Below are 13130 nucleotides of genomic sequence, written 5' to 3' on the forward strand. Positions count from 1 at the left end.
TTCCTCTGAGTCAAGTCGCCTAGTTCCAGCACTGTCATAGTGACCGAATTCACCTTTACTCTTACTCTGGCTAAAGTTTGACTCTGGCTGCATGCTTGTTTCATGTGTCAGATTCAGACTGAATCCAAAAAGCTCATTAGGATAGACAGGCAACTGACATTATTAACAAGGAAGTAAATATGAAAGCCTCCATAGCCCTTTCATTATTCTTTTTTTACTACAGAATCACTTTAAGCTGGTTTGTGCTCTTCTCAGCAAATTAAAGTTAATTACATTTTAGATTTTAACCGATTGCAATTATATTTACACTGTGATTTATTAAACTCTATTACTGTACTTTTGATCTCCCCATCTGCCTTTCAGGTGCTACTTGACCACCAATATATATCCCCATGAGAATTCCCTTGCTTTGGATCCTTCCTCTCTTATTTCATCATCATGATCAAAAAACCCCTATTGGATTGTGCAGCTGTTTATTTAAACTAAAAGAAAAAAAACAAAAACAAATGAGCAACTGTTATATGTATATGTTTAAGCTTATTGAGTTATGGTATATCATGTTAAAAGAAAGGATTCCCTTTTCATTGCAAACCTGACCTTATTATGCTGCTAATATTAATAATAGTGTTTTCATTGTTACTATTTTTTGCATAATAAATCTGCTAAGATAGATATATCTTAAAAACTTGAGAGATATAAGGCCATATAACCTTAAAGCAATAAATGCAGAAGCCCAACTATTGTAATATGTTCAATCTAAAAGAAGGATCTTATTAAGATAAGATGATACTCAAGATGAGATTGCAAGCAGAGCAACCTGTGGAGAATAACCATTTCTACTCAGTAGCAAAATGTCTCTCTGTGCTTGTTGGTCACTCTCTATACAGATATGGACTGATCCGGTGCAGGCAGGAAGTCACCCCACAAGAGAGGGTATAGAATGCAACAGGAGGAAGAGGCGCCCAGGTAGGATAAAACACTACAAAAGTGCTAAGGCTTAACTCAGAGATTACATTAATTAAAGGTACTCTTGTTGTACCTTAGTGCAGAGCAGGGACAAGGTCCTCCAGCACCCAAGGCTGAGACACCAAAGTGCGCCCCTCCATCCCTCCCACCCCAGCCGTCACACACTGATTGCTATTAGACTAAGAGGGCCACAGGGCCCACAACCTCCCCAACACCTTAATATCTAGCTATCTGGCTTGCAGTCACTGCTATGTATCCCCTTTTCTTATTTCTTTCTACTTCATACACAATTAGGAATGACAGCTGAATGAATTGTGCGCCCCCTCCTACACTGCGCCCTGAGGCTGGAGCCTCTCCAGCCTATGCCTCGGCCCGGCCCTGCCTTAGTGTAACGTTTGCGGAATCTTTTTCGTGTTCAGCGCACAAGATGTGCACTGACACAGCGAAAACCCTCCACAAGTGTATAATTAGGTGAACCCAGGCTAGGTGCAATGCACCAGCAGAGGGCAATTCTCACCGGCAGATGGCGCTGTGGAGTGCAGACGAGCACAGCCTCTGCACGGCCACAAATGCCAGATGGGAATTGTACAGATCTAAGACAATGCGGGGCTGAACAGCCCTTAAAGAGAAAGAGCACAGATACAGGATGAATGCGTGTACACCAATCTAGTCGCCACCCAGCGACGGCGAACACACATCAGCAGAAACAAAAGCAAGAACGCAATCACAGAGAATGGCGATTGCCAAGAGACACCAGACAGAAAAGGACAGAGCACAAGAAGAGCAAAGGCACAGCAAACAACAACGAGAAATAACGAAAACAACAAACGCTAGCTAAATGCGAACACCGCACTCATTCGCAACAGCGAACGCATTTACAGCGCGGTCTCCGCACGAAAAGCGCAACAGAGACAAGCACGGCACCCTGACTGACCAAAGACAGACAAACACGAAAAGAGAGAACATGAACGCTTGCTAAACAGTTACCACACCGAGCCTACAGCAAGCTTTCGTATCAGACAAGACAGACATACGGGAAACAGGAATATGAGAGGAAAGATCCACTGCTCTTTCCGTCAGAGCGAGTGTGATCCGGGTTCAGGAACAGGCTAGGAAAGATCCACTGCTCTTTCCGCCAGAGCGAGTGTGATCCGGGTTCAGGAACAGGATAGGGAAGATCCACTGCTCTTTCCGCCAGAGCGAGTGCGATCCAGGTACAGGAACAGGATAGCAGATCAGAAGGATCCACAGCCGCTAGGGGCCAGTGCGATCCAATCATGACAGACAGATGAGGTAGCCGGTAGCAACTGCTGCTCCAGCTTACCCTCCAAGAACATAGATCAGAAGCTACCGCTAGAGGCTAGTGCGATCCAAACAAGACAGACAGATGAACAGAAGGGACTACCAGTAGCAACCGCTGCTCTGGTTAGCACCCCAGACAGACAGAACGATTTCCTGACAACCACCGTTGGCGACAGGACAATTGCAACAGAGAGGCAATAAAGACAAAACAGATAGCAACCTAACTGCACTAGGGAAGCTGCCTAGTGCAGTCCCAAGAATTACTCTAAGATAACTTTAACACAATAGCACGGCTGACACTCTAGGAGTGTTTCAACAAACCATGAAGGATGACCAGCAAAGGACTCTGGAAAAACATGGCTTTTATACTGCCAGCCTACAAAGGAGGCATATAGGTGATTTGCAGATCAGAAACTTGCAAAGGAAAGACAGGTCTCTCTTCCAGAGACCTGCAGCCCACAGACTAGAGGAATGGTCAAACAGCTGTCTGCCTGTGCAGCCAGCTGAGCGGATCATTACACTTAGTTTCCTTATGCATTTCATCTCAGAACTCATGCACTCACACTCACATGCAGGCTAAGAAGGGGTGCTGAGCTGGAAGTATTTCTGGGGTCAGGGCCAATTTAAAGATGAAGGAGCTGTTTTTCGTTAAACGAGCCTTGGCCAAATGGGATGATGGAAGGAGTAGATGGTGAAAAGAATCTGCAGGGGATAAGTGTTGTGCTCATATGTTCATTTAACCACTTGAGGACCCACCCTTTACCCCCCCCTTAAGGACCAGCGCTGTTTTAGCTGATCTGTGCTGGGTGGGCTGTGCAGCCCCCAGCACAGATCAGGGTGCAGGCAGAGCGACCAGATCGCCCCCCTTTTTTCCCCACTAGGGGGATGATGTGCTGATGGGGTCTGATCGCTCCTGCCTGCCTGAGTGTTGCGGGGGGGGGGGGGGCACCTCAAAGCCCCCCTCCGCGGCGAAATTTCCCCCCCCTCCCTCTCCTACCTCCCTTCCCCGGAGATCAGAGGCTGCACAGGAACGGATCTGTCCTGTGCAGCCTCTAACAGGCTCCTGCCTGTCATGTGACAGCAATCCCCGGCCGCTGATTGGCCGGGGATCGCTGATCTGGTACAACGCTGCTACTGTTAGCAGCGTTGTACGAATGTAAACAAAGCGGATTATTTCCGCTTGTGTTTACATTTAGCCTGCGAGCCGCGATCGGCGGCCCGCAGGCTATTCACGGAGCCCCCCGCCGTGAATTGACATGAAGCAGCCGCTCGCGCGAGCGGCTGCTTCCTGATTAATTAGCCTGCAGCCTGCGACGCAGAACTGCGTCGCTGGTCCTGCAGCTGCCACTTTGCCGACGCGCGGTATGAGTGCGCGGTCGGCAAGTGGTTAATAAGTTTGTGTTCGGGTCAGGTGTGCTGTAAAGTATGTTCCTTTGACAGTACTGCTTGGTGGTATCTGCTAAGTCTCACTACATAGGCCCATATGCAATTCACATCTTCTCCTATGTTTTCTCCTAGGAGATACTTTTTCATCTTCTATTTAAAATAACCTTTTAGCACTTTACAACTGAAAAAGTATTAAAAAGTAGGTGAAAAGTCCTATTAAAATTATTTTGAGTATTTTCTTGCTTGCTGGTGGTATAAAAATAATTTTATTGAAAATTTAGAAAATATCACCTAGGAGATAACTCAGGAGAAAAAGTAAATTGCATATGGGCCATAGTTTCATAATCATAATCAAAAAGCAGTATTTTAAAATGTATCCCGCCTCCTTCATCTGGATGTGAATTAGTAAAATGGTCCAATAGCCCTCACATCATTTAGCTATTAGTAAGTTAGTGTAAATTAGCCTGATAAACGTATCCAATTTTGATTGGCCAATTTGACCACTTCCATGTAGTTTGAGAGCTTACCTGCACAATTTGTTCATAGTATTTGGAATCTGTTGGCCCTCATACTAAGTGGCAAGATTGGTCAGTGTATCGGCCTGTGAGAATTGGATGTGTGTACGCACTCTTAAAGGCAGCACTTCATCAGGTTTTATTGGCCTCCAGTTACTGAGGCATTTCCCCAGATTGCCCTATCATTACTGACACATCTGTGATGTAAATATATGTACAAAGGTCATGTGATGACTCTTTATTAGAAGGCCGTGCCTTTATCATCCTGGCATTATAAAAGTTTGCTGCTAACTGGTAAACTGGCCAAATGGTAAACCTTTGCTGAAGGTATAAATGAGATGTACACTGCTCTCCAAGAGTTCTAAGGAAACAATACATTCATAGGCCTAGTGCACACCAGAGCGGTTCGGTTGCGTTTTTAGGAATGCTTGCGGCTGAGGAAACGCTTGGGTAATGTATTTCAATGGGCTGGTGCACACCAGAGCAGGTCGGTTTTAGCTGAAACGCAAACTCCCGGGCTGCAGCATTTTTGGATAGGAAAAACGCTTGATAAAACGCCAGATCAGAGCGGTTTTCCAGGCGTTTCTGTTGCAGTAGCTGTTCAGTAACAGCTTTACTGTAACAATATCTGTAATCTGCTACACAAAAACGCTACCAAAAACGCTTCACTTTAAGTAATAAACGCTACACAAAACCGCAAACGCTAGCAAAACGCTTCATAATAATAAGAAAAAAAACGCTTCAAAAACCGCTAGCGTTTTGCGGATTTGCTAGCGGTTTTTGGTGTGCACTAGGCCATAGAGCATGATGGGATAGTTCATTAACTGGTAAAGGGTCTAATGCTTGGTTCACTGCACTTGTAGATTTGGGATTCACAGCACCCTGCTACAGACTGATCTGCTCACTACTATCTGTAAATGTCTCTGCCAGAATTGTTGTTAGATATGGACAGGCATCTGCTATCTGTACGTTTGTTATTTCACATAAAAATAATTGTTTTCTTGCCATCGTGTTTGATTATTTAGTTGAATATATTGTAAATCATACACTGACATTTTTTTTAATACTTTGTTTCCTAGATATGCAGATTGAAGATGTGTATTCTAGTGAGAATATCAGTGACCTCTGGGACTTTTCATTACTTGTGCAAGCTTTCCTGGCATCTGTGGCACTCAGACCATGTGTCCTTATCCTAGATGCAGTAGATGAACTCTCTGGAATTCATGGTCTATCAGCAGAGCAGGTACAGAGATACTGATTGCTAATCACAGCTTATTTTATTTTTTAGTGTCTCTTCTCCATGACCGCTATACTGTATAAAAGATAGTTGTGTGCTTGCGGATCAAAACAATGTTTGCAGGGTTTCTCAGCCAGAGTTCCATGGGGAAGTGGTGTGTGTGTGTATGCACACATTGGCCCATATGCAATTCATTTTTTCACCTGAGTTATCTCCTAGGAGATCATTTTCATCTTCTCTGTAAACTAAATTTTCAGCATTTTACAATTAAAAAAGTACCAAAAAGTTGGTGAAAAAGTACTATCAAATGTATTCTGAGTATATTCTTGCATGCTGGCGACTTAAAAGGCATTTTATGACAAGTTGTAAAAATATCACCTAGGAGAAAACTCAGGAGAAAACGTGAATTGCACATGGGCCATTGTGTATGGGAGAAAGGCATTAATTTAGCGGACAAAGGGTGGATTATGTATGTGGCAAAAGTTGCATTATTTGGGGGGCAAAAGTTGCATGGGGGTGGTAGCAAAGACTGCATTATATAGGAGAAACAATGGGCCTTTAGCTATATGGGAGGGTGAAAAATTGCAGCAACATGTTATGATTGCTGCATTTCCTATGTGGAGGTAATTATTGCTGCATCAGCACTAGCAGTGCTTTTGGGGCACTTGCGATTGCAGGTGAGACCTGGCTCTAATTACTTCAGGGCCATAATTATTAAAAAGTAGGCTAACATATTGGCTACAATAATTGGGTTGACTAAACTAATCAATGCAAAGAGCATTGACGGTTATTGGAATGTATAGTTTACTGATAAAAGTAAAGAGAGTTGTAGATAGATCTGAAATTCCTCTGGAGGATTTCTATGGGCAAACCGCTTCCGTGCAAGTCATCGATTAGGAAGTGAGCGTCACTTCCTGCTTGGCCGGCTGGCAGATGGGGATTACCGCGTATTAACGTGGTAATCCTCGAAGGCCTGTTTTTGTCGTGCAGTGTGGTCTCCGAACCGCACCGTAACGCTACCGCCAATCTGCAGTTTGAAACCGGCCTCATGTAATCAGAGAGTGACAGGCATGATCATCCTACAAATATAGTTCTGGTCCTTCCCAAATTCAGCAATGCAACAAAGCTCTGAAATGTTGCCATTCTCTAACAGAGGAAAGTTAAGGAAGATATCAGTGATGCAGCAATAGGGGGTGCAGAGGTAGCAACCGCATCGGGGCCCTTGGGCCAGAGGGGCCCCAAGGGGCCCTCCCTCAATCACAGTATTAGCTCTTGATTGGTTCTGTGCTGATAATAATCACTTCTTGAGATGCTTCAGTTTCCACCCTCTCTGCCACAGATTTAGCCACCCACTTCACCAACAAGTCTCCATCCGTCAGGAAATATTCAATCTTCACCTCCCACCCCCTCACAACCAACTCCTCCTTCACCCTATCCTCCCCTCACCTTCTTCACTCCTACTATCATTGAGAAAGTCAACCACCTACTGCAGACTTCCCATACCACTACCTCCCCCCTTGACCCCATCCCTTCTGATCTACTTCAGCCTCACTTCACGGATTTGGCCCCAGTCCTCACTACCCTGTTTAACCTCTCCCTATCCACAGGCACCTTCCCCTCAGACTTCAAGCAGGCCACAGTACTGCCCCTGCTCAAGAAACCCTCCCTCGACCCCTCGCTACCCTCCAACTACCGCCCTATCTCCCTCCTCCCCTTTGCCTCAAAACTCCTTGAGCGTCTGGTTCACAAATGCCTGACCCAGTACCTCAATGCCAACTCACTACTAGTCCCACTGCAATCTGGATTTCGGCCTGCCCACTCAACCGAAAAGGCTCTCACCAAAGTGGTCAATGACCTTGCCTTAGCTAAAGCTGAAGGTAAATAATCCATCCTCCTCCTCCTTGACCTTTCAGCAGCTTTTGACACAGTAGATCATCCCCTACTCTTCTAGTCCCTCCAGTCCATGGGCAGTCACGATCTCGTCCCTGACCTGGCTTTCATCCTACCTCTCCAACCGCTCCTTCAAGACCTCCTTCAATGAGTCCTCGTCCACCCCCAACCACCTCTCAGTGGGAGTCCCCCAAGGCTCGGTCCTTGGCCCCCTACTGTTCTCCCTATACACATCCTCCATTGGCAAGGTTATCTCCTCCATGGGTTTTAACTATCATCTGTATGCAGATGACACCCAAATCTACCTCCACACCCCTGACATAGCCACCACTACCATGGACAAAGTCTCCTACTGCCTATCTGCCATTTCCTCCTGGATGTCTGCTAGGTTCCTAAGAACTAAATCTAGACAAAACGGAATTCATGATCTTCCCACCCCGGTCATCCCTGAACCTCCCAGATGTGCAGGTCACTGTTAACCACACTACCAACCGCCCTACCTCTCAAGCCCGCTGTCTGGGTGTCACCCTGGACTCCACATTCTCCTTCACTCCCCACATTCAAATCCTTACAAAGTCTTGCAACCTCCACCTTCGTAACATCTGTAAGATTCGCCCTTTCCTGACCTCTGCCACCACCAAACTCCTCATCCATGCCCTCATAATTTCCTGCCTCAACCACTGCAATGCCCTTCTGTCTGGTCTCCCTATGACCCGAATATCCCCACTGCAGTCCATCATGAATGCGGCAGCAAGAATTATGCATTCTTCCCATCGCTCCACCAGGGCGGATCCCGTCCGTGAATCCCTCCACTGGCTTCCTATCCAGTCCAGAATCAGATTCAAGATATTGTGTCTGACCTACAAATCTGTCCACAAAACCTGTCCAACCTACATTTCTGATCTTACTCAGAGATACATACCAAGCCGCTCACTCCGCTCCTCCAATGAACTTCGCCTGACCGTCCTCCACATCACCCAGTCCCATGCACGCCTCCAGGACTTCTCAAGAGCCGCTCCAACACTATGGAACTCCCTACCTCCACCCATTAGGGCAGCCCCCTCCTTCAACATCTTCAAGAAGGCTCTCAAAACTCACCTTTTCACTCTGGCCTATTACCCCTCACAATTGCTCTAAACCTACAGCTGAACTCTGGTCCCCTACCTTTCGTGTCCCTACCTCTCCCTTTAGATTGTAAGCCTTTGGGCAGGGTCCTCCTCCTTTAGTGTCCTACCTGATCATGCACCTCCATTAATGTGAACCCATGCTATGCATCTGAGTGAACCTAACTTGCCTAATGTCCATGCTCCCCTCCAGTGACTGACTAAGCATTACCTGGTACTTATACTATGGTGTGTGATCTGGTTTTCTTGTATTCCTGTATTGTCATGTTGCTGTATGTCACCCCTAAATATTGTCTGTAACCTAAATTAATGTCCAGCGCTGCGTAATATGTTGGCGCTTTATAAATACAATAAATAATGCTTTGAATAGTAGAGATCATTAATACACTGCTCCACATCCCCTTTTTGCACCTCTGACACTGTGGTTGTCCTTGATTGGTTTTGGTGCACTGTATCATTTGTTACGGTATGTATACAGCACTTGGGGGGGCCCCATGTAAAACTTGCACCGGGGCGCACAGCTTCTTAGCTACGCCACTGGTAGGTATGACAGTATTTCTGTGCTCTCATATAAAGGTTAAACCAGTGCTTGAATCAGAAACAGTAACACAGCTTGTGTACATCACAAATTATAGCTGTTATGTACAACATTCATGTTTAATGAACTACTTATGGAAAGCATGCATTTTATTTGAAACCAGGCTAAAGGATTTACATGGCTACCTGCCAGCTTGCCTCCTTATTGCAAAATGATTATAACGACAAGAACCTATCACTTGTCCTACAAGAGTTTGATGTTACGCCCAGATGTCCAAATGGTGGCATTTCCAGTCCTGTCAGATGCTGGTGAACGGATGTCCATTCTCCATAAACACCTAGCAATGCCAAGTAGACACATTGCACCTTGCTTGTTGGAGAACATTGACAACAAGAAAAAGAAATTGAGCTCTCTTCAGCTGGCTGTCCTAGCAAGTGAACTGCGTATCTGCCCAGATTTGTCCAACTGCATTGATAGTCATCTGGAAGTCCAGTCTACTGAGCAGCTATGGTCAATGGTTATACAGCATTGGATTAAACATTACAGCTGGACATATGAAATGAAAAAGAAGAGTAAAATAATTAATTCAGCTTTAGCCAATGGCATTACCAATACAGGTATGTTCATGGACATAAGAGAGGAAACAATAAATGCATTGTCAGAAATGTATACATTTTGTGTTATCCAAGGAAGTGCAAATGGGAACAGCATGCATGCCATGCATTTTAGGAGACAGATAAACTGTAACCATACATCTACAGTGTATAAAAAATGTGCGTACGTGTATGTAGGCCGCCAGTCAGCTGGGAGCAGGGTGAGCTGAATGATGGCTTACCCTGTTGGCACAAATTCCCAGTGGTGTAAAATACTATTCCCCTCCAATTTGTAGCAATTCGGAAGGAGAAGTAATTTTGGTCCAGCAATTGCTGGAAGCCCGAATTACCCTTGCACGGAGCACGCACTATGGCATAAGTGCTATAGCCACTCCCAGTTTAGGCGCCGTGCACTGACACAACCTGCTTCACCAAAATGTCCCTGACTGAAGCAGATAATCCGCACTGGCATTGGGTAATATCTGCTTAGCTGTTTTTTCAATAAACCGCATTTCAAAGAATTTATGGAATACCCAGATAGCTCATGGTGACCCAGAATCTCTAGGAAAGAACAGTATAAGGGGCTAAAAGAGACAGAAAAGCCCTTCTACTAAAAAGTAATGCTGAGCATAACTTGCCTTCCTAAAACAGAAGGTATTTGCAATGATTCAGTTTTAAAGGACATCCAAGTAGAGATGGCTCGAACTTTCGATTTTCGGTTCGTGAACCTCAAAGGCGAACCTTCGCCAAAAGTTTGGGTTTGCGTGAACTTTCACGAACCGCAATAGACTTCAATGGCGAACTTTGAAAACTAGAAACATTTATGCTGGTCAGAAAAGTGATGGAAAAGATGTTTCAAGACCTGGAGGGGGGCATGGCGGGGTGGGATGCACGCCAAAAGTCCCAGGGAAAAATTACGTCCTGTAAGCCTGGGTACTTAGTCACAAATCTCTGAATTATGAGATTCAGCACATGTGCCATGCAGAGTACATGTGTCAACTTTCCCAAATTCAAAGCCAAAATGAGATTGCTGCCATTGTCACACACCACGTTGCCGATCTGCAGTTGGTGCGGGGTCAGCCACTGATCCACCTGTTTGTTAAGAGCAGCTAGGAGAGCTGCTCCAGTGTGACTCTCCGCTTTGAGGCAAGACATGTCTAAGATGGCGTGACACCGTCGTACCTGGCATGCAGCATAGGCCCTGGGGAGCTGGGGTTGTGTAGCTGGAGAGGACATCGCGGCACCAGTAGAGTTGAACTGACACTTAGCCAAGGCGGAGGAGGACGACGACAGCGAAGAGGATTTAGCAGGAGGAGAGGAGGTGGAAGCAGGCCTGCCTGCAAGCTGTGGATGTGTCACAACTAGGTCCGCTGCACATCCACGTACTCCCTGCTTGCCAGCGGTCACCAGGTTGACCTAATGGGCTGTGTAAGTAATGTACCTGCCCTGACCGTGCTTGGCAGACCAGGCATCCGTGGTCAGATGAACCCTTGACCCAACGCTGTGTGCCAGAGATGACAGTACTTGCCTTTCAACTTCACGGTACAGTTTGGGTATCGCCTTTTTGGAGAAATAATTGCGGTCTGGTATCTTCCACTGCGGTGTCCCAATGGCCACAAATTTTCGGAAGGCCTCAGAGTCCATCAGCTGGTATGGTAACAGCTGGCGAGCTAACAGTTCCACCAAGCCAGCTGTCAGACGCCGGGCAAGGGGGTGACTGGCAGACATTGGCTTCTTCATGTGCCTTCGTAAGGCAGTTGTCCCTATGCGGCTGTTGGCCTTTCCACGGCTCAATTTTTGGTTGCAGAGAGAACAGATGGCATTGCTCTGATCTAAGGCAGACACACTAAAAAATTTCCAAACCGCTGAGCCCCTCTGGGGTGATGGCACTATGGTGGCATCAGAAGCTGACGTTGAAGGGCATGTTGGCTGGCTGTCCATAGGTGGCAATACATGGCGCCGGACACTGCCACCAGCTGTTTCTGACGACGAGCTCCCCCTGCTTCTTTCAGCAACTCATCTCCTCCTACTCCTCTCTGGCTGCCCCTTTGAACTGTCCCCTTGGTCATCTTGTCTCTTAGGATCCCACGTGGCATCTGTATCATCATAATCATCCTCCCCAGCTTTGCTTGCCTCAGACACCTCATAAACTGCACCAACAGCAGGTACTTCATCCTCCTCCTCCTCACACGTTACGTCCATAGTGTCGCCTAACTCTGACATATGAGGTGGTGTTACTTGCTTAGCGCCTTCATCTTGTTGTAACAATAATGCCTGTGAATCAGGTAATTCCCCACCAAATAACTCCTGCGAAGTGTCAAATGCCAGCAGATGTGGTCCTTTAAGTAGCACTGGTGGCTGCGGAAGATGAGGTGTTCTGTGTTAAATAGTCAACCACGTCCTGACAATCTTGGGAGTTGATGGGACGTACCTTCTACTGAGCACTATACTTTGGTCCAGGGCCGCACAAAATCACGTCAGCACAACCTCGAACAGACCTGCTGGGTGGCCTGCTTCTGGCTCTGCCTGTTGTTTTGTCCATATCGAGTGTAGTGTAAGGTATGCAGTGACTGGTATTACAATACAATGTGCAGCTGTCACACAGGTGCAGTTAACAGGTATGCAAAGACTGGTATATTACTCAGCGTGCGGTCACACAGGTACTGTGAACAATTATGCAATGACTAGTATTACAAATTTGCAGCTGTCACACACACAGGTACCGTCAACAGGTGCAGTGACTGGTATATAACACTGCTTGTGGTCACGTAGGTAGGTAGGTGCACTGAACAGGTGGGTATGCAGTGATTGGTATTACAAATGTGCAGCTGTCATACACACAGGTACCGTCAACAGGTGCAGTGACTGGTATACAACACTGCTTGCGGTCACGTAGGTAGGTAGGTAGGTGCACTGAACAACAGATGGGTATGCAGTGATTGGTATTAAAAATGTGCACCTGTCACACACACACAGGTACCGTGAACAGGTGCAGTGACACTGCGTGCGCTCAAGTAGCTGGGTAGGTGCACTGAACAACAGGTGGGTATGCAATGATTGGTATTACAAATGTGCAGCTGTCACACGCACACACAGGTACCGTGAACAGGTGCAGTGACACTGTGTGCGGTCACGTAGGTAGGTAGGTGCACTGAACAACAGGTGGGTATGCAGTGATTGGTATTAAAAATGTGCACCTGTCACACACACACAGGTACCGTGAACAGGTGCAGTGACACTGCGTGCGCTCAAGTAGGTGGGTAGGTGCACTGAACAACAGGTGGGTATGCAATGATTGGTATTACAAATATGCAGCTGTCACAAACACACACACAGGTACCGTGAACAGGTGCAGTGACACTGTGTGCGGTCACGTAAGTAGGTAGGTGCACTGAACAACAGGTGGGTATGCAGTGATTGGTATTACAAATGTGCAGCTGTCACACCCACACAGGTACCGTGAACAGGTGCAGTGACACTGCGTGCGGTCACATAAGTAGGTAGGTGCACTGAACAACAGGTGAGTATGCAGTGATTGGTATTACAAATGTGCAGCTGTCATACACACAGGTACCGTGA

General features: G+C 46.4%; 1 protein-coding gene across 5 annotated transcripts in view; it reads left to right on the top strand.

Moving 5' to 3' along the window:
- LOC137563881 (putative tetratricopeptide repeat protein 41) overlaps positions 1-13130 on the top strand; it is a 110539-nt gene that overhangs the window by 35106 nt on the left and 62303 nt on the right. For all 5 annotated transcript variants that reach the window (XM_068276923.1, XM_068276922.1, XM_068276926.1 and 2 more), the window contains 2 exons: positions 5249-5412; positions 9122-9575. In XM_068276923.1, coding sequence (XP_068133024.1) covers positions 5249-5412; positions 9122-9575 — 618 coding nt within the window. The remainder of the gene's footprint in view (positions 1-5248; positions 5413-9121; positions 9576-13130) is intronic.

Source organism: Hyperolius riggenbachi, chromosome 3 (genome assembly GCF_040937935.1).
Source record: "Hyperolius riggenbachi isolate aHypRig1 chromosome 3, aHypRig1.pri, whole genome shotgun sequence".
In the NCBI taxonomy this organism is placed as follows: domain Eukaryota; kingdom Metazoa; phylum Chordata; class Amphibia; order Anura; family Hyperoliidae; genus Hyperolius; species Hyperolius riggenbachi.